At 56.4% G+C, this 26,452-nt stretch overlaps 2 protein-coding genes across 5 annotated transcripts in view; both read left to right on the top strand.

Moving 5' to 3' along the window:
- Positions 1-273: 273 nt before the first annotated feature.
- On the top strand, positions 274-11,888 carry TEPSIN (TEPSIN adaptor related protein complex 4 accessory protein). 2 transcript variants are annotated; one of them, XM_054048391.1, is made up of 14 exons: positions 294-333; positions 896-993; positions 1,516-1,588; positions 2,259-2,350; positions 3,620-3,713; positions 4,051-4,118; positions 4,294-4,372; positions 5,389-5,460; positions 6,432-6,635; positions 7,195-7,369; positions 8,012-8,113; positions 8,499-8,577; positions 9,061-9,195; positions 9,737-11,888. In XM_054048391.1, exons 3-14 carry the CDS (start codon positions 1,528-1,530, stop codon positions 10,346-10,348), a joined length of 1,773 nt encoding a protein of 590 aa, XP_053904366.1. In that variant the 5' UTR covers positions 294-333; positions 896-993; positions 1,516-1,527; the 3' UTR covers positions 10,349-11,888. The 2 variants fall into 2 exon arrangements, with proteins under 2 accessions (XP_053904365.1, XP_053904366.1); XM_054048390.1 differs by lacking the exon at positions 896-993 and having other exon boundaries at positions 274-333.
- A 2,404-nt stretch (positions 11,889-14,292) lies between these two features.
- CEP131 (centrosomal protein 131) overlaps positions 14,293-26,452 on the top strand; it is a 29,444-nt gene continuing 17,284 nt past the window's right edge. For all 3 annotated transcript variants that reach the window (XM_054047879.1, XM_054047880.1, XM_054047878.1), the window contains exons 1-10: positions 14,293-14,667; positions 16,650-16,857; positions 18,284-18,378; positions 20,761-20,875; positions 21,419-21,546; positions 22,598-22,711; positions 23,496-23,645; positions 24,216-24,333; positions 25,255-25,374; positions 26,141-26,309. In XM_054047879.1, coding sequence (XP_053903854.1) covers positions 16,681-16,857; positions 18,284-18,378; positions 20,761-20,875; positions 21,419-21,546; positions 22,598-22,711; positions 23,496-23,645; positions 24,216-24,333; positions 25,255-25,374; positions 26,141-26,309 — 1,186 coding nt within the window. In that variant the 5' untranslated portion in view covers positions 14,293-14,667; positions 16,650-16,680. The remainder of the gene's footprint in view (positions 14,668-16,649; positions 16,858-18,283; positions 18,379-20,760; positions 20,876-21,418; positions 21,547-22,597; positions 22,712-23,495; positions 23,646-24,215; positions 24,334-25,254; positions 25,375-26,140; positions 26,310-26,452) is intronic.

Here is a 26,452-nt window from a genome sequence, read left to right as displayed (position 1 = left end):
TTGGGTTGGTTACGAATAACGCCCACCTTCTTTGTTCCTTCTGATTGGTCCCTTTTCTGACACGGGGGCTTCTGATTGGACGAGGTGCCGGTTATTTACTGCCCTTCTCTCATGCCCGCGGCGGTGCCGTCAGTGGTGACGGTCGCTTCCCCCTGGGGCCCCACCCCCCTCCGGTGCTGATTGGCTGATCTGGGAGGAAGTCGCACTCTAATTGGCGGGCAGGGGTTCCGGGGGGCGAGAAGACGAGGCCGGGTGCAGGAGGGGCAGGGCGGGATGAGCGCAGAGAGAATCATGGCGGCGCCGCTGCGGGACCGGTTGAGCTTCCTGAGCCGGGTACGGGGGCCGGGCCGGGGGTTGTTCGTCCCGCCTGGGGGGCCGGCCTCAGCCGCCTGATGGGACAACGGGGCTGGGGCTGGGCCGGGGAAGAATCTCGCGGGGGGGGATCCTGAGTGGTGATGTCACCACGCTCGCGTGACGTCATCGCCCCCCCACGCCTCTGTGACGTCACTGTCGCAACGAGGTTCTGTGACGTCACCGTCCTCGTCAGTGATGTCACTACCCCTGCTGTTGCGTGGCGCTGACCCTGCCCCCGCAGTGGCTGCGCTGGGCGGCCCCTGGCTCGGGCTGTCCCAGGGCGCCCGGAGGGGAGAGGGGCCGTGCTGCCTCCCGGCTCCGCCATGGCGCGGTGAGGAGCCTGGGCTGTTACAGGCCTTTGGCCTCCCGGGCCAGGGGAGGGTAAGCGCCTTCTCCCCAGGTGTCGCCTGGGCCCGGCTGATATTCCACACCAACAAATTCAGGAGCCCGCCCCACATGGGAAGGCTAAGAGGCATGCTGCGTCCTCCTGGGCTTTCCCTGGGTGGCCAGGCGCTGAGTGTGGGAAATCTCTGTGATCCAGGGCCCGCGTGACCCCACCTGGTGGTGCTGGGACAAGAGGGGACCTGTCCAGACTTCGCCCATCTGAGAGATTGTGCTGGCGACTTGCCTGGACCTACAGTAACGAGCCTTTGGTGGAGCAGAAGGCAGCTGCTTTCACCTGGGGGTGGGAGCTTGGAGGTGACCAGGCCCAGCATGTGATGCTCCCTCTGAGTGGCAGAGCCTGGGACCTGGAGTCTCCGTGGAGCCGGGCTTTGACCAACGTTTCTCTAGGGCTTCACGTCTCGTAGGGTGCGGTGTAACACGTCCTTCCCAAACCGGCTGTCCTAGCTTCCCTAGGAGGCAGCTAATGTTGGCAGCAGAGAGCTGAGGGAGTTGCTTGTCCTCAGGACTGTGATGTGAGGGGCGTGGAGGTTCTCTTATGTCTCGGTGGATCGTGGGGACAGTGCCTTCAGCACATGGACAGTGCGCATTGGAGTCGTGGGCGTGTGTGGGGGACGGGACGGGAGCAGATGTTCTGTTCCAGCTGATATCTCATGCGCCTGGGGACAGCGTTAACAGCTGGGGTGAGATGTCAAAAGGGGGCTTGATGGGTCCGCCCCTCTACCCCTGATTGGACAGTGTAGGCTTGGTCTCTTTCAGCTGCCCACTCTGATGAAAGGCACCTCGGATGACGACGTCCCATGCCCTGGGTACCTGTTTGAGGAAATCACAAGTATCCTTTATTCCCAGGGTAAGGCTGGGAAGGCAGCGTTGGAGCGGTGTGCGAGAGAGGCGCGATAAGAGACTGTTGCAAGTTTCAAGGCCAGTGTCAGATATTTCTGTTACTAAAAGCGGGGATCACTAGTGCTTTGGAATCTCACTCCATGGTGAGAGCGTGGACTAGTGGTTAGAGCGGAGGGGTGGGGGGGACAGTTTGGTGATCTGGGTTCTCTTCCCTGCTCTCATAGTCCACCTCCCTGTGCCTCAGCTGTGCTCGGGAGCGAAATCAGGCCTGACTCTCTTCCTGGGATACTGAGAGATGGACGGACGTGTGCAGAGTGCTTTGAGATCTTCGGGTGCGAGGAGCAGAGAATGTAGAGGGACTGTTCTGTTGTGAATCCCAGCTAGAAGAGGCAGGTGCAGCAGGTTTAAGACCCTGGTATTTTGGGGGGTGGAGGGGACTATGCAGTGGGGTGAGCGGGGCAGAGCTTCAGTGGGGCGAAGGTGGGAGGGGAGACCCGCTGTTCTTTGCTTAACTGTGATGAAGCTGCATTAGCAGTGATCAAGGAGTGGGAATGGCTCAGGGACTGGCAGGATCCTTTGACTCTTGGAGTCCTCGGCCTTTAACCTGACATCGGCTGCTCATTAGTGAGTGTCACTTCTCTAACACTGCACCCTCCCAGAGATCTCCTACGACTCCCCAGGGAGCAGCCAGTGCCTCCTGGAGCACCTCCTCAACCGACTGCAGAATAACTCCTGTCACGTCAAGCTGAAGGTAACCGAACAGCTGGGCGCTGCCAGGGGGAGCGCAGCACCAGGGGCTGTCCTTAGGGTGCAGGCGGGAGGGAGGCGAGAGCTCGGGGGTGCCAGGACCTCCATAAGAACGGCCACGCTGGTCAGACCAAAGGTCCATCTAGCCCAGTATCCGGTCTTCAGGCAGTGGCCAGCCAGGTGCCCCAGAGGGAATGAACAGAACAGGCAATCCCAAGTGAGCCATCCCGTCGCCCATTCCCAGCCTTTGGCATAGCCATTGATGGGCCTATCCTCCATGAACTTATCTAGTGCTTTTATGAAGCCTGTTATAGTCTTGGCCTTCACAAATCCCCTGGCAAGGAGTTCCACAGGTTGACTGTGCATTGTGTGAAAAAAATACTTCCTTTGTTTGTTTTAAACCTGCTGCCTATTAATTTCATTTGGTGACCCCTAGTTCGTGTGTTATGAGAAGGAGTAAATAATACTTCCTTATTTACTTTCTCCACACCAGTCATGATTGTATAGACCTCTATCCTATCCCCCTTGGTCGTCTTTTTTCCAAGCTGAACAGTCCCAGTGTTATTAATTTCTCCTCATACGGAAGCTGTTCCCTACCCCTAATCATTTCTGTTGCCCTTTTCTGAACCTTTTCCAATTCCAATACATCTTTTTTGAGATGGGCGACCACATCTGCACACAGTATTCAAGATGTGGGCGTACCATTGATTTATATAGAGGCAATATATATACAATCTGTTTGCTTTTTTGACTGTCACTGCACATTGAGTGGATGTTTTCAGAGAACTCTCCACAATGACTCCAAGATCTCTCTTGAGTGGTAACAAATAATGTAGACCCCATCATTTTATATGTATAGTTGGGATTGTGTTTTCCAATGTGCATTACTTTGCATTTATTAACATTGAATTTCATCTGCTCAGGTTTGGGAATCTCCCTCGCATCCTCAGCTATGAAGACCGATGCAAAGAATTCATTTAGTTTCTCCGCAATGGCCTGGGACCTGAATGTTCCCAGGAAAAGGGGGGGCTGAGGCTGGGGCAGGCGCCACCCCCCCCATGGTGTGAGTGGGGAGGGGCTGGTGTCAGGACATTCCTAGTGAAGTCTCTGCACTGACTCCTTCCGCCGGGTCTACGCCCTGCCAGAGTCTGGACCTGGTGCTTTCCATCAGCCCCGAACAGTTCTGGGCTGGTGAAGTGCCGGCAGCCGAGTGAGTCCCCAGGTGTCCAATTCTGGTGCCCCAGACTCTGCTCAGCCTCTCCTGTGTCTCCAGGTGCTGAAGATTCTGCTGTATATGTGCACGCACGGCTCTTCGCAGTTCCTCCAGCAGCTGAAAAGGAATTCCACCTTCATCCAGGAAGCAGCAGGTAACAGGGCACCTGGGCGGCCCTGGGGCTGGGCTGGGGTCAGCACTGTTACCAGAAGAGAGACCAGCCGAGGGCAGCGCTGCTCCAGCCTCGCGCTGACTGGGGAAAGCACTGCGGAGGGAAAGGCCCCCAGCCCCAAATCCCGCCGGTGCTCTTGATTTCCCTGCCACCAGCTGTGAGCTTGGTGCAGCCGTCGGGGGGCTCAGGTGGGGACCTGCAGGAGGGGCGATGGTACTGCTGGGTGATGTGATGACTGCCCGGCACACCCCTCTAGCTGGGCCCGTTAGACCTTACACAGCTGCACTAACCCAGCCCTTCCTCACCCTCTGCCTTCTAGTGTTTGCGGGGCCGCCAGATCCCCTGCACGGCAACAGCTTGTACCAGAAGGTCCGAGCAGCAGCACAGGTGAGTGACACCCTGCCCCGTCCAGGGGACTGACCCTGGGGAGAGGACTCTGCCCGGGCCGGGGGAGTTCAGGGCACCCTCCCACCCCTGCTCCAAGCACTGGCCAGGGATTTGCTGAGCCGGCCGGGAGCCCAGTGCCCTCTCCCGGCTGTGACTGTCCGTTCTTTCCCTGCAGGACTTGGCCGGTGCTTTATTTTCGGATACCTTGTCGCCCCCGCCCTCTGCTCAGCCCTGCAGGCCACTTCCCCCAACAGGTAAACACCAGCACCCTGGTGTGAACACTCCCGACGCTCATGGCACTGCTGGGAGGTGCTGAGCTGGCAGCCCTGGAGACGGGTGCTGGGGGGGGGGAGAAGCTGATGGCAGAGCCTTATCCCCAGGGCAGGTGCAGCTGAGACAGTAGCAGGGCAAACTCCCCCTGCTGCTTGTCGATGAGGGGAGTCTTGGGAAGGGGCGGTCAGGCTCCATGGGCAGTTCACTACTTACACTGGCTCGCTCTCTAACGACCTTGCACTGCTTTCACGCCCAATCCTCCTGGGAATCCGACTCGCCCAGGGAGCTGGGAAACGGTCCCTGCCCCTGTTGGCCACATCTCCCAGCTGGTGGCGCCACTGCGGCCCCGTGGCTCCAGTTGCTAAGCACGTGGCCCACCCACCGAGGGAGCCTGGGGTGGGAACTCAGGCAGGGCCTCTCACATGGCAGGACAAATGCATCCTTACTGGAGGCTATGGAGGTGCTGGCAGAACAGGGAAAGCAACGGCCCTTGCAGCTCCCGTCGGGTGGGTGCCATGGGGCTGGGCAGCGACTCACGTCAAACAGAGGGTCAGAAAATGGGGTGGGGGCTGCAAGGGGCATTAAGTGCCCAGCTGCCATGGGGAGTCAGTGGGAGTTGGCACCAGGCTCCCTTCGGCCCCTTGGAAAATCCGACCCCTAAAGGTCACCGAAGCAAGGAGCCCTGCAGCCTCCAGCCAGCCAGGCTGTGGTCCTGCCGCAAGTAGGGCTCTGGACTGCGCGTGCAAGCTCCCCAGCACTACTAGCATTTCCCCACCAGGGGGCAGCACCTGTGTCGGGTCCGCAGGCAGAGTTTGGTTTAGACTAGCTGCAGTGGCTTCCTGGCTCTGTGCCCCCTGCAGAGCTGGGGTTGGCTGTGTCCGGGCGGCGGGACGGGCGCCCCTGAGTGCAGTAATGGGCAGAGGGGGCACAGCATGGGGAGGGACCCTGGAGCTCTCTGTGTCTCTCTCTGAAATGTGCTTTGTGCCTCTGGTCGTAGGAATGGGCTCCAAGCCCAGCCCCTGCCGCTCCTTCCAAGGCTTTGGCTTCACGGGCGAGAGAAGCGGCTCTCGTAAGTGCCGTCCACAGGGCCCGGCTCCGCGCCACCCCCTGCCACGTCGCCAGCTCGCGGGGGGTTAGCCCACAGCTCCCAACTAGGGGGACCAGATGTCCCGATTTTATAGGGGCCGTCCCGATATTTGGGGCTTTTTCTTATATAGGCTCCTATTACCCCCCCACCCTCTGTCCTGATGTTTCACATTTGCTATCCCAACAGACGGTGCTTTTTGAGCATCCTCCGCCCCGGGGGCCGGGATTAGAGGAGGCTCTACAGTCATTTAAAACAGGAAACCAGTTTTTAGCCCTGGTCATGGCAGAGAAAATCTTGAGACCCCCCGCCCCAAATGCCCCCGTGTGCTCACAAACCAGAGGGCGAAGAGCAAGAACCCCACGTTTCTTATGTGAAAATAAAGCTCTGGATTTTCCAGCCAAACTGGTGATTTCTGGGGCCTGGCTCGTGGCGTTTGAACGCTCCGGGTTAGCAGTGCTGATGTGCTGCTGAGAGGCCTAGACTGAAGTGCCATAGGCCCAAAGCAGGTACTGCCCAGCCAGCAGCAGCGTGAGCTTCCCTGTGCCCAGACCCTGCCGTTGTCTCTTAGCCCCAACCCAGGGTCCCAGGCTGGGGGTGAAAGGGCACTTCAGTCTCCCTGGCCCATACCTTGGCGTCCCTGCTGAGATGCCTGTTAAGTGCCCAGTTCGTGCCAACTAGCATTGCTCCAAATTGTGCGGGGCTGTTCTAGGCAGCTCCCTCAGGAAGTAGGAGTTCGGGGCAGGCTGGATTCAGACCACTTGTTGCCAGTGAGGGGGCAGGGTTGCTGGGCTGGGAGAAGGCCTAACGCCCCTACAGCCCCTGGCGGGCAACGGGATTCAGCCTAATTTTCGCCCCCCTGCGGGCAGGGTGCCCCGAGGGTGGGTGGCAGTGCTGCCCTCGGAGTGGAGTCCTGCACAGAGACTCACGCCTTGGCCTCTCCTGTGCTTGCCCAGCTTCCGCCGGCGAGGCCCTGCTCGCCACCATACAGAAAGCAGCCGAGGTGGTCGCCAGCGCTGTGCTGCCCAGCCCGGAGTTCCCCCCTCCCTGCCCCAGGGAGCTGCAGGACGATGCCTACCAGCCCGTGACGGCGCCTTCTCCTGGTAAAAGCTGTGTGGTGCCTCCAAAGCCCCCTGCTCCTGCAGTCCACAGCCTGCAAGGTAGGTGTGTGGGGCTGTGGTGATGGAAAGCAGTTCCCGTGGTAGCTCCCGCAGACAGCTCTTGCGCATCATCACCCCTGCCGTATTAGGGCTCCTGACACCCCGGCTGGGAGGGGAAGGTTGGTCCTACTCTAAAGATGGACACGTTAGCTTCAGTGACAGAGCTGGGGACAGAACCCAGGAGTCTAGGCTGCCAGTTCCCAGCTCTCGCTGCTGGATGACACTCCTCCATGCAGTGGTGCTAATGCCTAATGTTCGTTAGCCGTTTCCACCCCGCCCCCGGGCTCACCGCATGCTCAGCAAATCCTAGGAATCACCACACACCGCATTGAAATGCAGCCACCTCTGGGGTGAAACACAGCTGCCATTTAGCAGCACATAACACTGTTCCACAGTCCAGCCTGGAATAGAAGAAGAACCCTGGTTCCTCCGGAGTGCTCACCATTTCCTGTATGGTGCAGGTGGAGGCTGGGTCGTGGCAGAGCTGTCTGCCAATCCCTGAAGCAGGCAGGAAGCTCTGGCTCTGGGTGACTCTCTCCTGCTGTTGCTTCTCCTATAGTGAGTCACCAGCCTGGGCAGGCAGGAGGTGGCTGGGAAGAGACGGACAGTGGGCACAGCTCCCAGAACTCCTCGCAGGAGAACGGGGAGCTGAGCAGGACCTCCGACTCCTACAGCAAATCAGGCAGCGACAGCCCCTCGGGGGCCAGCAGGGAGCTGGGGAACATTACTGAGAGGTGAGCCGAGGGCCCGTGGCCGGGGCCAGGGTGGAGAGAGAAGGAAGGGCTCTGAGCTTGTGGCAGGGGTGCAGCCGGGGTTAAAACCATTAGAATCCCCCTTCTCCAGTATCCCTGCAAATCCCTTAATGCGCATGGTTTCCCCTCTCGCTGGGCCCTGTTAATTCATGTCCCCTCTGGGTGCTGGGTCCCCATTTCCCCCCCCCCCTCCCCCCCCCCCCAGTTTTTCAGCCACCCGGCTCAGTGCACTGGAAGTGGGAGCAGTCGGGCAGATGCTGGGGTTCTTCCAGCCTGTGCTGCTTCACCCGGTGGGGCCAGTGCCTGGGGGCCCCTTCAGCCCCTCCTGGGTGGGCAGAGCAAAGTGACAGCACTTGGGGCTGCAGCTGCCTGTGTTCTGGGGCTCGTGGGAGGTGGCCAGGGTCAGTGACTTGCCCAAGGCCGGCGTTGGTGTGGGGTTGGGATGCAGGAGTGCCGAGTGCCCAGCTCTCTCCGTGCCCTGCCAGGGGGCTCCTTGGGGGGGCGGGGTCTTCGAGCTGGCAGGGAAGCCTGCTCACTGCCCCTCCGAATCGGGGAGCAGGGCCGGGAGAGCGTCCTCCCTCGCAGGACACAGGTAACGGGCTGGTGTCTCCTCCCCACTGGCAGGGTGGAGGGCGACTGCCTGCAGGAGCTGAGCCTGGTGAGTGCGCTGACTAGGGGCTCCAAGGTCTTCCTGACGCGGGAGGAGGCCCAGCACTTCATCAAAGAGTAAGAGTCCGCCGCGTCTCCTCCTTCACACCCCCAGCGGTGCTGCCGGGCCACTGGGCTCGGGGGGAGGCTGCATTCCCCACCCTTGCCAGGGTGCCAGGGGGGGCTGGGCTGGGTGTTCTCCAAAGCCCTCTAGGTCGCACGGGGTCCCGTGCCCCTTCCTGGGCTGTCTGATGGGCAGATCTGGCCGCAAAGCAGAGCAGGGAGCCAGGAGTGTCGCCAAGGTGCTGCCCCACACCATTCACCCTGGAGAGCTCAGCCAGTGACCCCTGGGGGGCAGGTCATGGGGCTGCTCCCTGCCATCTCGGAGAGGCTGAGAATGCCAAGCCCACCCCTGCGTGAGCCTGGGAAGCTGCCGTGACCACGCGCTGCCCACTCTCCCCAGGTGCGGGCTGCTGAACTGCGAGGTGGTGCTGGAGCTGCTGAGTCGGATGCTGCAGGACCCCAGCCAGCTCGTCTGCATGGTGGGTGCACGGGGGAGACGCTGCATCCACCCTGCGGGCACGGGGAGACGGGGCCCACTGAGCAGCCCGAGAAGCCTCAGGAGTGTGGAGGGGCTCCCCGGCTGCCCCATGGGAGGAGGTGGCTCAAGAAACGAGGGATCTAGTGTGGGTCAGCAGTGGCTGTGAGCTGGTTCATGCCCTCGTCTGCCTGCACTGCTGGGGTGCAGCCCAGTCCCTAGTGGGGAAGGGCTCCCACGGCGAAAGCTCCAGCACCCCTTGCCCCATGGCTGGACTCTGAGTGACGGGGCCCTGGAGCTGGTCCCGCCTGGGCTGGGGAAACTTGCTCTGCCGCTGATGTTGGGCCCTGGGGAATCGGGGAGCTGCAGCTCTGCAGGCAGTCGCCCCGGTGCGTGTCACGGCACTAAAGCCAGCTTGGACGAGCTGCCTGCAGCTGCAGTATCGGCATAGGTCCTGTCTTCTGACCTGCTCTTTTGTCCTTGCCAGAGGTCCATGTGTGCCATATCCTCCCTCCTGTGCTCCGACCTGCTGGCCCACGAGCAGATCTCCGGGATTACCCGGCCACACCTGCAGCAGCTCAGCCAAAGAACTCCCGGGCCCGTGGCCAACAAAGCAACAAAGGTGACTCGTGTGTCTCACTCCCACCCCAGCACAGCCTGCGAGCCCGAAGGACTGGCTCTGTGCTGCCGGGCCGGACGCAGCTACTTCTGCCCTCCCCTGGAGCAGGGAGCACCAGAGGGTGCAGGGTCATTTCCCCTCCCCCACCCCCCACCCCCGTACTGGGCTGAACTTTGCTCCTAGAGGAGATAACAACATGCTTCAGGGCATCAACTGGTGGCTGCACAGGTCAGGAAAGAAGGAATGAAATATTGCACAACAGGCCAGGTATGGTGTGGGTGGTGAGCCCCCTGCAAAGCATCAGGTATTGAATCCTGCCAGGCAGGATACCAGCTTGATGTCTGATCTACTGTGCATGGCACACCCCGCGCTCCTCCAGCACTCAGTGCCAGGCAATAAAAGGGCTCCCCAAAACCCCATCCAGCCCCCCTGGGGAGCAGGCTGGCAGGGGCCGGCTGTCTGTTGCTTGTGAAGGGGTTAGTTGTGGGGCAGGCCCTGCTGTGCTGCACTGACTCCTTGCTCTGTTCCTCCCTTTCCCTGCCAGCTCCTGAGGCAGTTTGAGGCCTTGTGCAGGAGCTGCCCGTCTCCCAAGAGATCACAGCCGGACACGGATCCCTCTGCTCCTGCCGGGGGCTCCCCCCAGCACACGCGCGACTTGCTGACGGACCTCATGCCTCTGGCAGGAGAGACCATTCTCAAACCCATGAGCTTAGCCCCTTTCCTCTCGGAGACGTGGAAAGCCCCAGCATTTGATGCGCATCCTGCGGCCGTGCCCACCCCTGCGGGAGAGCAGGGCACAGAAGCGGAGACCTGGGAGCAGCTTGGGGATGTCTCACCAGGCGGTCGGTGCCAGCAGGAGGTGGAGTGCAGACTAACAGGGCCTGAGTCCCAGTTGGAGGCTGCCCAGATGGATTCCGGGTGTACAGAGACTCTGAATGGCAGGCGGGGGGCAGCCGCATCCCCTCAGAGCCTCTCCCTGTTCGCTGGCATGGAGCTGGTGGCCCTTCCAGGCACAGCAGTAGCCAACCCTGGTGGGGAGGAATGTGCCTCTCGTGTTCCACGGACACTGCCCTGCACTGGGACTGCCAACGCCAAGGCTCACGGGGACTCCGAGGGCAGCAGGGAATCTTCTGCGTTCTCCTTCCTCAACATGTAGCAGCTGGGGCTGCGGGACGCTGAGGAACTGGGGTCTCGCTCACTGCGTGTCGCTCTCAGGCCATCACTACAGGGGCACCGACTGGCACTACGGGGCACCGGCTGCTCAGCTCAAAGCGAGGCCTCCCTGTTTCTTGTGGGTGCTGCCAAGTCCACATCCTGCAGAAAGGGGCTGGCAGTGCCGGTGCTGCTGGGGAGGATCTCGCTAGGGCACAACGAGGAAATGGAGTCTCCAGTCACTCCCTTCAGTTTGATCCCTGGAGGTGCCCTCAAAAAATCCATGAGCAACCCTACAATAACAATCCAGCATGATCCCACATGGGGGGAGAGGGGGAATATGTCACGATAGCCAGTTCCAGGCTCCCAAAGGGGGGATGGGAATGAGAATCCCCTTGACTGTACCCCTACGTTAAGGTTGTGCTAGAGGTTTAAAGCTAATCATATGGGCTTGGCTGCTCTGGCCCCCTGCTCGGGTCATCCATCAGTGGCCGTCTGTAACACTGCTCAGACTAGGGCCTGGGGCACGCTGGGGAGGGAGGGGCAGTGAGTCCATATGGACTCAACCTCTCGTGCTGGGCCTCTGCCTGTGTGAATGAATGCACTAGTAACCACCTCAATCACTTAACATGTATGGGGGGTGGTTAATGGTACCTTGGAAGGTCCAGGGACGCTGGCTGCCTTTCCCCAGCATCGCACCTGCTCAGTCCCATTGCTGTTGGGGGAGAGAGGCATTGAGTGCGGCAGTCTGGAAGCCAGGTTTCAGAAGATCTTTCCAAGGAAGGTGACGCTTTAGGACCTCAGTTGATACCACATCCCCTGCAGGCCTTGCCTGAGCTGCTGTGGGAATCTCTTTGAGGCGGTTTGGTTTTCCTACCGGGAATCCCATATTGTAGCTACTTGTTATTTGAAGGTGCATTACACACACACACACACACACACCCCTTGGTGCACTTTAGCGGGGCTGGCAATGGAAGGGACTAGAGAACATCTACGTAGAAGCATGAACCCCTGTGTGGGGCAGCAGCCCCTTTCACACCTGCAGATTGATCTCTTGCCAAATCCTACTGGGCAAAGGGAAGTCAAATTACAGGCACAGGCTGCTTTGGGCAGCAGATTGGCATTTATTTAGTGTTTACACATCACACACGAGTCTATCTTGCTGTGAGAGTTGGTTATGTACAAGTCTGTGTGTTGTCCTTGGGCTTATGACATCCAGACCAGCCCACCTATCCCCTTGGGGCAAATTTGCAACAGGCAAGTTAAAAATCGCTGGAGAAAATCCCTTTCTAGCAATGTCTGATCTGCCCCACGGGGCAGAGGCTGGGGTGGGCTCCTGCTGTGTGCAAATCACATCCTGCAGCCAGGTCCCTGCTCACAGACTCCTGCCAACTTAGCTCCCGCAACCTGTCTGTGCTCTTAGGGCTGGGAGGAGGGAAGGGTCCACTGTCCAGAAAGCCTCCTGGGAGAATGTTCCATGTTTACAAAGCGTGAGGGGGGGAGGCATTGCTAATATGACTTTAATAAACACTAAGTTGTGTATATTTAAAGTTCCACTAATTCTCTTGTTTTGAGGTACAAAGTGTGCTTGTTTATAGCCTGTGCCTCAGGTGAAATCTGCGTTCTGCTTCAGAGCACGCTGGGATGGCTTTCCTGGCCTTAGCGGTGATGGCGAGCTCAGAGGAGCGAGCAGCTACAGGCTGAAATGTAACCAAGTCTGAGAGGACTCTTCTTCCCCCAGTTCCAGAGCTACACAAACCTGCTGAGCATACGTATGGTTCAGATGTCCCTGTTCAAGCATTAAGCCTCAGCTGGCTTCTAGACTACCTGCACCAAAGGGCTGTCATCCCATGGCAAAGCCTGTAACTTTCCTTCTTCCTGCAGCTTTGGCCATCTCACACTCTCAGCATGCCTTGACCGGGTGGCCTTCCAGGGCACAGCTGTGCCAGCAGGGTGCAATCAGGAGGGCAGATAGTCTGTATTTCTTTAACAAGGCCCAGAACCAGGGCATAATGATCCCTGAATTCGTGCTCCCTGCTACTCTCCAGAGGAACCAGGTTTGCTATGCACAATTAGGTTTGAAATCATTGAATTGTGGAAAACTTTCTATTTCCTGTTGAGAACTGTCTGCTGACATATAAATAGCCCCCTGGCATTCCTTCAGGTAGGCTCTGTGAAGCCTAGCCTTCTGCCACCCACAGTGTCAGTGCAGGGAGGGGGCGTTGTGGGCAGCATGTGTAGTAACTGTGTTGTGTCTGTTGAACTAACCTGTCCGGCTGGCAGACCTGAAAGCGCATCACAATCAGCTTCAACAATGGGACAGACAGCTATGGACTCATAGATCGCTACGTTTCCCATCACCGCTCCAGCAGCCACACCAGTCGCACCAAGGAAGCTGTTCTCTGCAGCGAGGTGCGTGGACAGGGCAGTCTGTGCGCCGAGGAGAAAGGCCGCAGTCCAAACCACATCACCCGTAAACCCACCTTCTCCAAACGAGGCCACTCCACCTGAGGAGCAGCTTGCATGATGGAACGGACACCTGAATACCTCAGAGAGCCTGCTTCAATAGAGATAAATCCCCCACGGCACCTGCACGGGGCATCCTCCACTGACACCCGACACTCCATGGGGACCCTAATGGGATGGCTGCACCCAGCCCCTCTTCTGGCTGCCCCACCCTATCCCTCCTAACATGCCCCCCCACCCCTCCTCACCCCACACCCTACCCCACTCCTGCCCTGCCTCACCCCTGCCCCTCCTCAGTCCACCCCCCACTGCCCTACTCCTCACCCCATGCCACCCCTGTCTGGCCTCGCCTCACCCCACAGCTTATCCCACTCCCCACCCTACCCTTCCTCTCCTCACCCCCCTGCCCTGGCTGGCCCCTCCTCACTCTCTGCCCCGCCCCGCCCCTCCTCCCCCCACTCCCTGCCTGGCCTGGCCCCTCCTCATGCCCCGCCCCTCCTCCTTCTCCTCACGCCCGGCCCCGCCCCGCCCCGCCCGGCCCCGCCCCGCCGCCGCAGGAGGCCAGAGCCCGGCTAGGTCCCTCAGCGCCCCCTGGCGGGCCCTGCAGCCCCGCACTCCTGCCCCTGTCCGGCCTGCCGCCTCAACCGAACTCTCTCCCTCCTCCCCCCCCCCGCGCGACGGGCAGCCAAGCCGCCCAGTGAGAGACCAGTGTCTCCATAGCGCGCCAATGGCGTGGCTGGGGAGGCGGGCTCGCGCCCCGCCTGGGTTAGGCTGTGCCTGGGCCGGTTACTAGCGTCTGGTTCTGGCCCCTCGTTAGTTGTGCGGGGTGGGCACGGCCCGAGGGACCCTTCCCACAATGCCCCTGGCTGGGGGGGCTGGGAGCCTAGAGCCCCTGCTGGGCGGGCAGCAGACCCCATAGCTCCTGCTGGGACCCCGGCCCCATAGCTCCTGCGCGGGGGGAGAGGCGGAGGGACCCCGGCCCCATAGCTCCTGCTGGGGGGAGGCGGAGGGACCCCGGCCCCATACTCCTGCGCGGGGGGAGAGGCGGAGGGACCCCGGCCCCATAGCTCCTGCGGGGGGAGAGGCGGAGGGACCCCGGCCCCATAGCTCCTGCGGGGGGGGGGAGGCGGAGGGACCCCGGCCCCATAGCTCCTGCTGGGACCCCGGCCCCATAGCTCCTGCGCGGGGGGAGGCGGAGGGACCCCGGCCCCATAGCTCCTGCGGGGGGAGAGGCGGAGGGACCCCGGCCCCATACTCCTGCGCGGGGGGAGAGGCGGAGGGACCCCGGCCCCATAGCTCCTGCTGGGGGGAGGCGGAGGGACCCCGGCCCCATACTCCTGCGCGGGGGGAGAGGCGGAGGGACCCCGGCCCCATAGCTCCTGCGGGGGGAGAGGCGGAGGGACCCCGGCCCCATAGCTCCTGCATGGGGGGGAGGCGGAGGGACCCTGGCCCTATAGCTCCTGCTGGGTGGGGGGAGGCGGAGGGACCCCGGCCCCATAGCTCCTGCTGGGGGTAGCAGGCTGTGTCCAGCCCCTGATTCCTCCAGAAATTTTTTAAAATCACCCCTGGGGACCCTGAATTCCCGAGTCACCTAGGGGAGGGTCACCATCCTACCAAGGGCTTTGCAGCCCCCTTTCTCTAGTGTAGGGGGAGCTCAGGGTTAGTCCCCAGGAGAGAAGGGCTGTAACAGGGTCCCAAGCTCCTCTTTGCTGCTGGAGCATCCTTATAAGGCCTGGAGTCTTCAGTTGCCTTTTTCTCTCAAGCATCCCCCTCCCCCACCCCCCAAAAAATAGATGCTGGGCAAATAGCCCTAAATACAGGTGTCCCCAGCACTGTGACGGCTGGAAGTTCAGGCAGGTAAGGAACCCCCTTTGTATTCTTATTCATCCCCTTTGGTTTGTTTGTGCATGCAGGTACCTGGGTGCTGGCACATGTGAGTGATGTTTTGCCAACAAACTTTTAGTTTTTCTTTTTAATTCCTCGTGTGCGGTTTTTCCTCTGGCTGGGGATGTGCAAGGAGCAATCCTGGCCCAATGCAAACCTGACCTGCCACGGCACCCGAGAGGGGTCTGGCATAGGGAGAGGAGCTTTTGGAATAAGAAGCCTGGTGTTATAGCGCAGTGGTTCTCACACTTTTGTATTGGTGACTCCTGTTGCACAGCAAGGCTGAATACGACCACCCTTAAATTAAAAACACATTTTAAAAATATTTAACACTATTATAAATGCAGGAGGCAAAACGGGATTTTGGGGGTGAAGACTGACAGTTCATGACCTCCCTCCCCATGTAATAACTTTGCGACCCCCTGAGGGGGACACAACCCCCAGTTTGAGAACCCCTGTTATAGCGCTTCAGCTAATGGACAGTTACAGTCAAGTGGCCTTCAGATTGCAGAGCTGGTTACTTTATAACACTCAAAAGTGTATTGGGCACCTCATCATGCAAATAAGGAGCCATGGTCCCCGCCTCGAAGGGCTTACAGTATACAGCCCTAATCCTGAAATCGCTTCTGCTGTACCTGTGTGGAACCTGGAGCAAACCTTTTGATTTTATTAGTTAACCTAACTATACATTTCTCTGATCAAATATGTACCCAACTCCCAAGCCCAGCGCTAGCTGAGGCTGTGACCCATCTTCCTGGTGTGAGCTTGGTGGTTTCCATAGAGAGCCTTTTGTTTGTTCTTATTTCTTGTGCCAAGGGAATTGCAAATGTCTTTGGAAAGAGCTTAGGTATGTATGTGATGTGAGGTCAGATAGTTTTCACCTTTCTCTCCAAGAATTGAAGCTTTCTGCAATTTCAGCTGCTTCCCAGGACATTTATTACTATTTAAAGAAATAAAACAACATAGCAGAGTAATTGTGAAACTGCTTTGAGACCATGGGGGTTGGAAAGGAGCCGGCACAGTCCTTGGGAGCTGGGATTTGCTATGCAAAAGGAAGAAAGGGGCAGTATTAAAGTACTGCTTTGGCTGTTAAGGTTGGAGGGTGCAGTGTGTTAATTTGGCCTCACGCTCCCTCAAAACCTTCTTTGAAAGGACACATTCCTGGCTAGAAGTGAGTGACAAAAGTTGTGTTAATTCGTGCATCTCACAACCCTTCTCAACACACTCCAGTTGCAACTTGTAAAATCTGAATGAAGGGAGTTTGAGGTGGGGAATGGTGTCTGAACTGAAAGAACCCTCTTGGACGCAGTATGGTGTAGTGGGGTGAGCCTCAGCTTCCCAATCTGTCACATGGGGACAGTGATACATGCCTGCCTGACACAGGTGGGTCTGGGGATTAGTTAGGCCAAGATACCAAGGAAGTGGCCACTGATTTTGGGTACCTTACATTTTGGGAATCTAACTTGAGACATGCTGGATCTGACCCTCAAAGGGCCTGAGTGCCCACAAACCCAGTTGAAGATGCAGAGAGCTGTAAATGCTTAGCAAATCAGGCCTAAGGTGCCTGAAGTTCAAAAATTTTAGGCTACTTCTGAAGATGTTGGCATGGATGCTTAGCAAGTACTCGCAGGTGCAGAGAGCCAGGCCAAGCAGGGTGTGAGCTGGTGGATATTCAACCCCTGTGCATTTGGGCTGTTGGGGGGAAAGCGGAGAGGCCAGGACCAGTTCCAGGCACCTGACAAGCAAGCGCTTGCTTGGGGCGGCAGATTCTAAGGCGCGGCATTCCGTCCAATCCTTTTTTCCTTTTTTTTTTGCTTGGGGCAGCAAAAAAGCCAGAGCCGGCCCTGGGAGAGGCAGATGACTTATCCTGTCACTGAGCTATGTAGGTGCCTCTCTCTTGCCACCTGACCCTAGTTGTACTCTTCTGTGCTTCATCTCCTCTCAATCCACTGCAGTTTTAGGATTTGTCACCCTCTCCATCCCACAATGAAAAGCACCCGCGGCAGTTCCTCATTCCAAGCCGTCAATGCCAATGGCTTGGACCTGAGTCTAACAGGCCTCCCACTGCAAGTCTTGCGGCGGCCGAGCAGTGCCTCTCCAGCTAAGCACATCGCTCGTTCCATCTCCGTCATCACCGAGAGCAAGCCCAGAAGGAACACTCCGGTGAGTACTGCGTTTGTGGGGTGCTTTCTCCCAAACCCTCCCATCACCAGGAGAACCTGGGCAGACATTTCAGACTTCTATTCTCTAGGGGTTGCTGAGTGTTTAACTTCATCCCCTGGGGACATGCATTCCCCTTGCTTTTGCTCTCTGAGCAGAAGTTAGGTGTGTGCTTTGGGATGGGGGGGTTCCACGAAGGGCCTGTTGCTGTTTTATGAGGCACCGTTGCTATGCATTTTTATTCTAGAATTCCCTAGTTCTTTGGGAGGAATTTGCTTTGCTGAGTCCATCCCGGCATTCTGTGCCCATGCATCACTTTAGAGAGTTATTGTTGGGTTTTGTAACACACTACTGGGGATACCCAGAGCTCTGAGCCACTGTGTTCCCTCTCTGCCTTTGCAAGAGTGAGCTTTGCTGGCAAATTAGACTGTGTGTCAGCTCCCTGCCATGCCAGCTTGTCTTCCTCACCAGCAAACTCCTCAGGGCTCTCCCAGCCCAGACCTTGCCAGCAGGTAACATAACAATCAGTGAATTCCAGCCCCCAGGCGCCTCAGAGAGATTTCTTGGCAGTGCACAGCCCCTACCCCTGTGCTTTCACAGAAGGCATTCAGTTTGCTGCTCTGTTAGAGTCAGACAGCACAGCTTATCAATATCACTGAGGTAAATATTCCCGTCCCTTCAATCACAGCACCGAAGGGGGTTATAGTAAAAGGAAAACAAGTTAATTAACGAGGGAGCATGGAGTAAGTGATGCCAAGTAAAAGAGAGAAAGTTCGAGACGGTTACAAGCAAATGAAAGTGAAAACATGCATCTCAAGGTCTAAAACTTAAAGATACAGTCTTTATTCAAGACAATTTCTTTTACCCCCCCATCTCCTTTTGAGCTTTTAACTGGCTGGCCTGGGCAGGACCTATCACAGAGCAAATCACTTGGTTTCTTTTTCACCCGAGGTGAAGGATAAAGGTGGAGTCTCTCTCTGTTCCTTATATCCCCAAAAGGATTTCTTCATCTTACCAGGCAGGGAGGCCTCTGAGGACCCAGTCTCCTGCATCTGTCGAGGGTGCAGGTGCCATGTTAATTTCTGTCTCTTGAGCTTGGGAACAGGATAACCCCCTGCTCCTTTAGTTGGACAGCTTTGTTTACTGCTAATATGTAAATTGAGGTAAAGCCACATTCCTTTGTGTAGGACAGACCCATGCATCCCCTTTACCTTGGCGAGGCTGTCTTGTCTTCACCATCATACAGAGAGAATTTGTAACTTCACATATAAAGTCAACTTGTCCCTCGGATCATGACATTAATGTCCAGTGTGGTGTTAACTTTCCTAAGACATCTCACAAGGCGTATTTTGTACAGCTATCATTGCCGTAGTGTATAGGGTGTGAATAGGGGGTGTCTCAGTCACAGATTTCACTTTCTCCTGTGCAGGAAGATGCAGGACTTGGCTGCTCCAGAGCCATTAATAATCTCCGGAGATCCAATAGTACCACCCAGGTCAACCAGCAAGTGAACGGTGCTTTTCGGTAAGGGCTAAAAAAATACCCACCCATCCTGTTTACTAAACAGCGAGGAAACCCTCTGCTTCGTGGTCTTGTTAGGCTAACTGGTCAGTGTCTGAGTTCCAGGTACTTCACTTGGGGGATCATGGGGCTAGAATCCAAGGGAGATAGGAAGTGTAATTCTGTGGGCCTGAAACCTCTTTCAGAAATAAGCCTCAAGTAAACTGAATGCCATATTCATTCCAATAGGCACTGTTGCCCATGCTAATAATCCAACCTGTGCTGCCTCGCACTCATGAGCAACCACACAATAGCAAATCCTTGTGCTTGCAAGGTGGACAAGGCAGGGAGGGGGACAGCTGACCTGTTGAATTGACCGAATCTGCTTCCCAATCCTGTGGGTGCTCAGACACTACTGAGGTAGGGGCCTCATAAATAGGTAACTGGATTTCTTCAGCTCTCAGAGGGGAGAGAGCATCTGGTATTATTACAGGAGCGAAGAAACTACTGCTGTCAACTGCTGTGACCTCCCTGGGGCCCGTCCTCACACCTCTTGTCTTGCAAGGGGCAGGAGGGCATTATTCTGCTATTTCAGATTCTTGACTGTCTCTGATTGGGAAGGACCGTGCTTCCTTTTTGAATGAAATTTGCCTCCAGCCCATGGGATCCTGCTGCTCTTTCGCTCTTTGTTACTCTTAGGCGCGTAAAATGCGGAATTGGGAGAGGGAGGCAAAGGGGAACTATAGGAATGAAAGAAACAAATGCCATGTCTCTTCCAGCTTCAGGCTGTAATATTTTATACCGTGCTTCTCATCTAGGGCCTCTCTTACACGTTCTAAAGGCTGATTACTTGATCAGCATGAAAGGGGGGAGCTGAACATCGGAGTGTAAGAGTGGGGTATGCGGGCTCTCTGGACATCCTATTCCTAGGAGCTGATGCACAGTGAAGGTTTGCTTTTCTTGCTGCTGCTGCTTCTCTTAAAAGCTAGGCCTCCCCCACCTCCAGGAATGCATTGTTAAATGCTGAAGGGAAATTCTTTTGTGCGTAGAATAGTAGATGAAATGGGGATTTAAGTCCCAGTCTGCTTAGAGAATAGTTCTCTTATATGCCACTTGACACAGACCAGAGTCCTGATCTAGCTGGCACCTCAGACTAGTGTGCTGTTTGTGAGGTTCCTCACAAAGTTTCCAGGTTAATCGGGGCTTGTTTGGGGAGCTCGCTTGTTCCCATGTTCCGAGTTGTAATCAGCTCTGCCTTATAAGCTTGATTTTTGCCTCACTAAAGGCCCTCTGCCCTTCAAATTTTGCATTGTGGTTGGTGGATAGAGGACGAGTCCTGGCCAGTTTTAGGCAGAAGAGAGACACCATTTCTGAAAGATGGGAGCTTGAATAAACAGGCTTACTTCTTTGGCAAATTCTTGTAACGCTGTTTTTGCCACTTTGTAGCTCAGAAATTATGAGCCCTGGTTTAGTTGCAAGTTCTTAGCAGGAGGTGGAGCACAGGTCTGTGCTGAGCTGGGCTGCTCACTGCTGAGTTAGAGATGAAAGAATGTTTGGGGTGCAGCGGACTGCGAGGTTTGCAAAGGCTTTGACAGACTGTGCAACGTTTATCCACAGACAGACTGGCTTTAGAAGCATAACCAGACTCTGTGTCCGCATGGACTTCAGGGTGCCATGAGAACAGCAGATGCTGTGCTCAGGTGCTTCCCGCTGTCTGAAGGTTTCTTTTCGGCCGAGCTTTAATTCTGGGTATTTTGGTTTTCAGACTTTAAAAAAAAAATAAAAATGCTGCATTCAGTGAAAGATTTCCCCCCGTTGAGTTATTGCTAGGTATGTACAGCCTTTGCACACACGTCCTCACATACACTCCTCCACGCTTTCCACCTCTCCAGGAATCACAAAGCACTTTGCACTCTCTTGTTAAGTCTCCAAACACCCCTGCGAGGGGGATATTCTCCCCATTTGAGATGAGTCAGTGATTTTCCACAGGTCATCGATAGAACCCAGGAGTCCTGACTCTCAGTCCCTGCTGTGCCACTCGCTCATAGTCCTTTACATGGGGCTTTGAAATATACAGCACTGTGTATGAGCTAATTATATGTAGAACCAATGACTACATAACGACACCCTCTTCCTGCAAAGCTCTTTTACTTCCTGTTTTGGATAACAGGTGCCAGGTGAGTCTTGGCTTTTTCAGGCCAGCTCTATGGATTAGTGTCAGACTGTGCCGATTTGTGAAGAGCAGGGCACCCAACAGCCTCCCCTGGCACCACAGATGCAGCCCTTGAAGGAGAAACCCCCAGGGCAGCACTGTCTTTTTGCTGTTATTTCTGCATTTGAGGTTCCTGAAAAGGATTTTTTTTCATTCCTTATCTTTCTTGGGATGTCCTTCTTTTGGGAACACAGTGCCGAGCAGCCTGGAGACTTCTTGACCTTCTTTGACAGCAGCTCTGGGGGAAGAAAAAAGCTGGCAAGTCTGAGCAAAACCTCTCCAGAAAAGAAAACCACATGGAATATCCTGGTAAGGGAGACATCCTATTTTGACTGCTGTGGGCAACATTACGCTCCCCATACTCATGTGAGTAGCCCATTGACTTCAAGTTAATGGGGCAAGCCATGTGCTTCAGTCCTTGATCGGTTCTCTCTGTATAGGGGTACATTTCCAGCGTGGTACTGCTGTGGTTGAACACCCTGATATCCTGCCCATTAGATCTGCAGCACAAATGGTTAGCAAGGCAGCCTACTGCCACGTGGGTGCTCCCTGGCCTGTGTTCGACCATGGGTCTATTTGTCTGGCCCATTGGCTGTTGGTCCCTCGCCTGGAGGAGTGCAAATGGACCTTTCAGAGCACATGCATGGTTTTTTCATAGATTCATAGATTATAGGACTGGAAGGGACCTCGAGAGGTCATCGAGTCCAGTCCCCTGCCCGCATGGCAGGACCATGGTGGGACAGTGAATCGTTCTGGGAGACACTGGCCCTTGCAGGAAGTCCACATTCCTGGGGAGGTTTTATAATACACACTGACTGAGCGCACTCCTACTTCTGCTTAACGCCACCGTAGGACGATCAGCCCAGGGTCTTCCCGATCCCATCCAGCACCCGCAGCTCCAGCACGCTGGAGTCCCCAGCAGGCATGAGGAAGAAAGAAACCACTGTGCTGCTGGCACCTAACTTCACTGCCAATAACAGGTAAGAGAGGGAGCAGCACAGGGCTGGGACGGTTCACCCCTCTTCTTTAGATGTGGAGCTAAAACCAGGAAAAGGAGGTGGTGATATGAGTCAGCTGAGAATGAGATGTGAACGGCTATCTTGACCCCCATGCACGTAATGTATAGTATATGCATGGGATTTCACAGACCAGGCGGATGGAGCTCCCCATCTAAACTAACTGCATCGCGATAGCGAAGGGTCAGATGCAACAGGGCGCTGATGGCATCTGAGCAGAGATTAGTCCTGGAAGGCTGGGCTGGAGAGGAGACACTTGAAGGTTGCTTAGTGCCCAGGAAGAGAGATGCTGCTCTAGATTTAGGAGAGGGAATGAATAATGTGTGACTCCAGGAGTAGAAGGAGCAGGCAAAGGCAGGGGGATGGAGCTGCACAGGTGAGGATGAGGAGACTGAACCTGGTGTTGAAGAGGCAGGAAGCTGATAAAGGTGTTGGAGGAGAACATGGCAGGAGGGGAAGATGGCTTTAGCTGCAATGTTTTGGGTAGAGTAGCTCCAGTGCACTGGGTACAAAGCTCCTTCCTCACTCGTTTTCTAGAGAGTACAGTGGCTCCACTTGCTCTAGAGAGCAGGAGTCCCGTACTGCAGGTGACTAGATGGTATAGGAAATATGTACAGAGGGTTTTGCAATGCAGCATTTGAAACTCCCTCCTTTCCCATGCTGCGAAAGGCAAGGCTTACGCCAGACCAACGCGTTGAAAATGCCGGGACGGGCAGACGCAAACTCACAGGCTCTCGGCTGCAGTCCCACGTTAGCACATTTCCTGCGCCAAGGGGATGTGTGTGTAGCTCTCTGCATAATTCTGTGTACCAGCCGGGGAGGAGTACGTTCTAGGTGTCAAGTGAATTTCTAGGAGCTGCCTTCTGGGCAGCAATGCACCTGGTAACAATGCCTGAAAGCCTAAGAGAAGCTGTGAGTATTTGGGATGCTGGGAAAACAGTACAGTTATCCTAAGAGCCCATTTCTGTGCTCTGATCCAGCCAGTCCTAACGTCTCATTCTTCTCTCCACGCAAGGAGTAACAAAGGAGCCATGGGCAACTGCGTCACCACCATGGTGCATAACAACTACTCCACCACAGACAAGGCCTCCACGCCGAAAAGTTCCAACCAAGCAGCAACTTCCCTCAAGTACGTATGGGTGAACGCTCTGCTGGGGACTATTTCTCTGCCGCTGGACAGGCCTGGACTGGGTGACCAGACCTGCCCCGCCCCTATGCCTGGCTTGCGCCATGCGCTCAGGAGGGGTTTAGATGCATGAGAAAGGATGCGTCTTAAAACATGTCACCCACTAAGTGTGACTGATATTGCTAGCTGACAGTGCAGGCCCTTAGCTGCGTCATGCCAGACGACTGCTAGCAGCTCTGATAGAATGTTCCCAGACCTGTCCATGGACCTCCAGGCACCTCCTGAGGGCTCAGAACTGGTCCAGCCCTTGAACTGAGGGGGTGTGTGAGACAAGGCGAAGGGAGGGGGCTCCTCTGTGAAACACTGAGCGTTTGACTCTCCGTTCAGCTCCTAACGCCCTAGTCGCTCTTTACAAATGGAGTTTCATTGTGCTTGCCTGACCAGCGCAGGTGCTTGCAGAGATCTGGCAACCCAGGACTCCTGGTTATATTCTCAGCTGTTCCATTGACTCGCTATATGGCCGTGGGCAAGTGCCTTCTCCTCTCTCAAGGTTTCCTTACCCCTTGAAACGTGCTTTTGTCCCTTGGGTGCCGGTCCCTGGCAAAGGGCGAAGCCCAAGAGCAGTTCCTTGTCCAGCAAGAGGTTCTGGTTTTATGCAGAGTGAGACGGTTATGGGTGCCCATGGGCACAGCAAAGCGCCTTTTACTGCCCTGTGCACTGGGCCAGCCCGCTGGGTGGGTGTGGCATTCAGCAGGATGGCCCTAGACAGTCTCCTCCTCTCCCTTAGCAATATGATCAAGGCGACCTCGAATGAGGACAGCGAGAGCAGCAGCTTCAAGAAGTCTCAGAAGAACTTTTCCAGCAACAACATAATGCCCCGCAACGACAGCCGCAGCCTGCTCAAGAGGAAGGAGGTGACGGAGGAGGAGGCAGAGAGGTGAGGCAGGGAGCGGAACAGAAAGGTGGGGGGGGGAGTTTTCAGGCAGGGTGGGAGAAGCTTGGGGCTAATGGAGGGGGAGAAGGGAGGGCCAGGGCTGGGGGAGGCAATGGACACTGTCAAGGCAGATTGCAGAGGGCATGGGGAAATGGAAGTGGGATACAGGGCAGAAGCTGGGAGAGGGAGCAGGTTTCGTCAAGTAACACATTCGGATGTGCATATTCTGTGGGTTTGTCTGTGGGCCAGATCCTCAGCGGGTGGAAATCGGCATATCTGCATTAACTTCAATGGAGCTACTTCGATTTCGTCCTGCCTGTGGTCTGGGTCTGTGCTGTCAGTCTCTCTGGGAGCTTGTGTGTCTGATCAGACAGGAAGACAGGATACTGAGTTAGATGGACCTTGGGTCTGACTCAGTATGGCCGTTCTTCTTACTACTGTCCCCTGGTGGGCATGTCCACCTGAACGGCGAGACCTATGAGGGAGGTAGTCAGTAGTGCCTCAGGCTGTGGGTGTGTAGTCTCTGCCCATGTGTTTGCAGCGGTTTCATTGAGCCGCCTCTTTCCCTTGTAGGTTCATTCATCAGGTTAACCTGGCAGCTGTGACCATCCAGCGCTGGTACCGACGCCACTCACAGAGGCACAAGATGGGTGCAGCCGCTCTCGAGCACTTGTTGGCTTCCAAGAGAGAGGTCTGTCACTGGCAGGTCTCCTGGGTATTCGCTCGGAGCCAACTCCCCAGTCCAGCACAGCCTTGTGTGATGCTGGCGTGCTGCTGCCCTTGGAAACAGGAAAAGTAGTTCCCCTCTGGCCACCAATCCACCCAGCTGAGAACTGGACAGGGTCTGATATGTAGCCAGAGGGATGTGTTGAGCGGCATTAGGCCCCTCCAGGCTCATGGAGCCAGAGAAGGGCCCAGGCATCGAACTCGGGTGGCTCATGTGGTAGCACAGAGCACCGCTGGCCTGGGTGTTCGAATGGCGAATATTCACGTTGACATCCCTGGGAATTTAGTTCCTCTGAAAACCAGGCCACAAGCCCCTGGCTTCAGCCTCTGAGTGGTCTCTCCAAGTGTCATTCCCTTCCCTTGGTGTACCTGCAAACAGCCACTTGATTGGCAGTAACAGCAGTAGTTCCTGTTGAAGGCTCCAGTCCTCGTTCTGCAGTGTCCAGTTACTGGGCACGCGTAATGTCTAGGGCAGTGATGTCCTGTGTTGGCATGTTGTGCTCCATTGGTAATAACTGGCACCTTAGGAAGTGATGCGTCATCTGCAGCTTTTTATATTTCTTTGTATTTAATTATTTATCTAAATAAGGGGGAAAAACCATAGCTCTTGCATGTGTGATTCTATTTTTAAGCCTGTCTCATCAGTGATTTCAAACCTAGCCAGCAGATAATTGCTTTTAGTGTTTCATAAACATGCACCCTCGGGTGAAACCTCTCTGGGCACAGAGTCTCTGAAAAGGGAGGGTTGGGGCAGGAAACTCTCTGGGTTTGGGGCAACCCAGACAGGAGGGAAATGCAGTTTGTTCGCATCTCTTTGCTATGGGTAGCGAATGCTGGCGAGGAGCATCCATCATTCTCAGTAACATCCATCTGTGCTTCTGTGAAGGAAAGGCAGCAGCCGCGGATGGAGGAGGGGAACGTCCTGGACTTGCAGCGGAAGAAGGATGAGGAGAGACGGAGAATCCGGGAGGAGAAGGCCCAGCTGGCCCGGCGAGCTGCTATCCAGGTAATGGTGGGGCCCGTGGGCTCTGAGCAATGGGTGGGTCAGTTTGATTGGCTTACCTACTCAGGAGCCATCTTTAATGTGTATGTGGGGCAAGGGCAGGGAGGGGTGTTTCTCTGCCTTCACAAGGGCTGCACGCAGCTTAGCTGGGGGAAGAGTTGAGGGGATGCTGGGCAGCTCAGTGTAGGGTGGGATCCAGCGCCTCTGCCCTGGCCAGCCTGGAGTCTCGTGCCCTTCAGCAGTCTGTGTGAAAAGCTGATCTCAGTCTCGCTCTTGGATAACAACCGTCCACATCCGAACTGGCCGCCCCTGCAGAGAGGCCACGGCTCAGTGGGCCATAGCGACAGGACTCCTCTCTTGGGAGGAGCAGGTCCCCGCAGGGCAGATTGAAGCACGCTGGCGGGGAGCATGGCTGCTGCGCGTGCCGCGTCTGTCCTGTGTATCGTGCCCTCGTTACGGCGCTGTCGGAGCAGCTCGCAGGCTGTACTGTGGTTACTCCCACCCTGCCAGCCCTGCACAGGAAGGCTTGGTCTCCGGGGGCTGCCGCTGCAGCGTGGACATGTCCATTTTTAAGTCTTGCTGGATGGGATTGTCCTCTCATTAACCCTTCAGTGCCTGCTGCGCTCACTAGCATCTCCCCAGTGCTCAGGCTGTCGCCCCCTGCCCCCAGCCAGTGATCACACAAACTGAGTGGTGCAGGGGCCCAGCCGCATGGGCAGAGGGGGGCCTTGTGCCAGGCAAGATGCTGACAGACAGTCCCCTGTTACAGGAGCTTCAACAGAAACGAGCCCAAAAGGCCTCTGATGCGAAGCGCCTCGCGGAGGAGGAGCTGGTGCTGCTGAAGGAGAGCAGACGGGTGGGAAGGAAAAAACCCACCAAGCCGGCCTCTGTGAAGAACATCAGTCCCGCCAACAGCGTTGTCAAAGCCAATAATGCAGGTGAGAATCTCCCCAAGGCCCTTGGGCCGTAGCTCCGTGCGCACCTCTCGCCAGCGGCCGAGAGCCTGGGCAGCGGGGTGCTGGGGCGTGGGAGCCGAAAGGAGGGCCAGGGCTCTGGGGGTGGTGTAAAGCAGTGAATGCTG

This window comes from Malaclemys terrapin, chromosome 13 (assembly GCF_027887155.1).
Source record: "Malaclemys terrapin pileata isolate rMalTer1 chromosome 13, rMalTer1.hap1, whole genome shotgun sequence".
Classification (NCBI taxonomy): Eukaryota; Metazoa; Chordata; order Testudines; family Emydidae; genus Malaclemys; species Malaclemys terrapin.
Note: the sequence above shows the minus strand (reverse complement) of the source record. Positions and strands in the feature narration are given on the sequence as shown.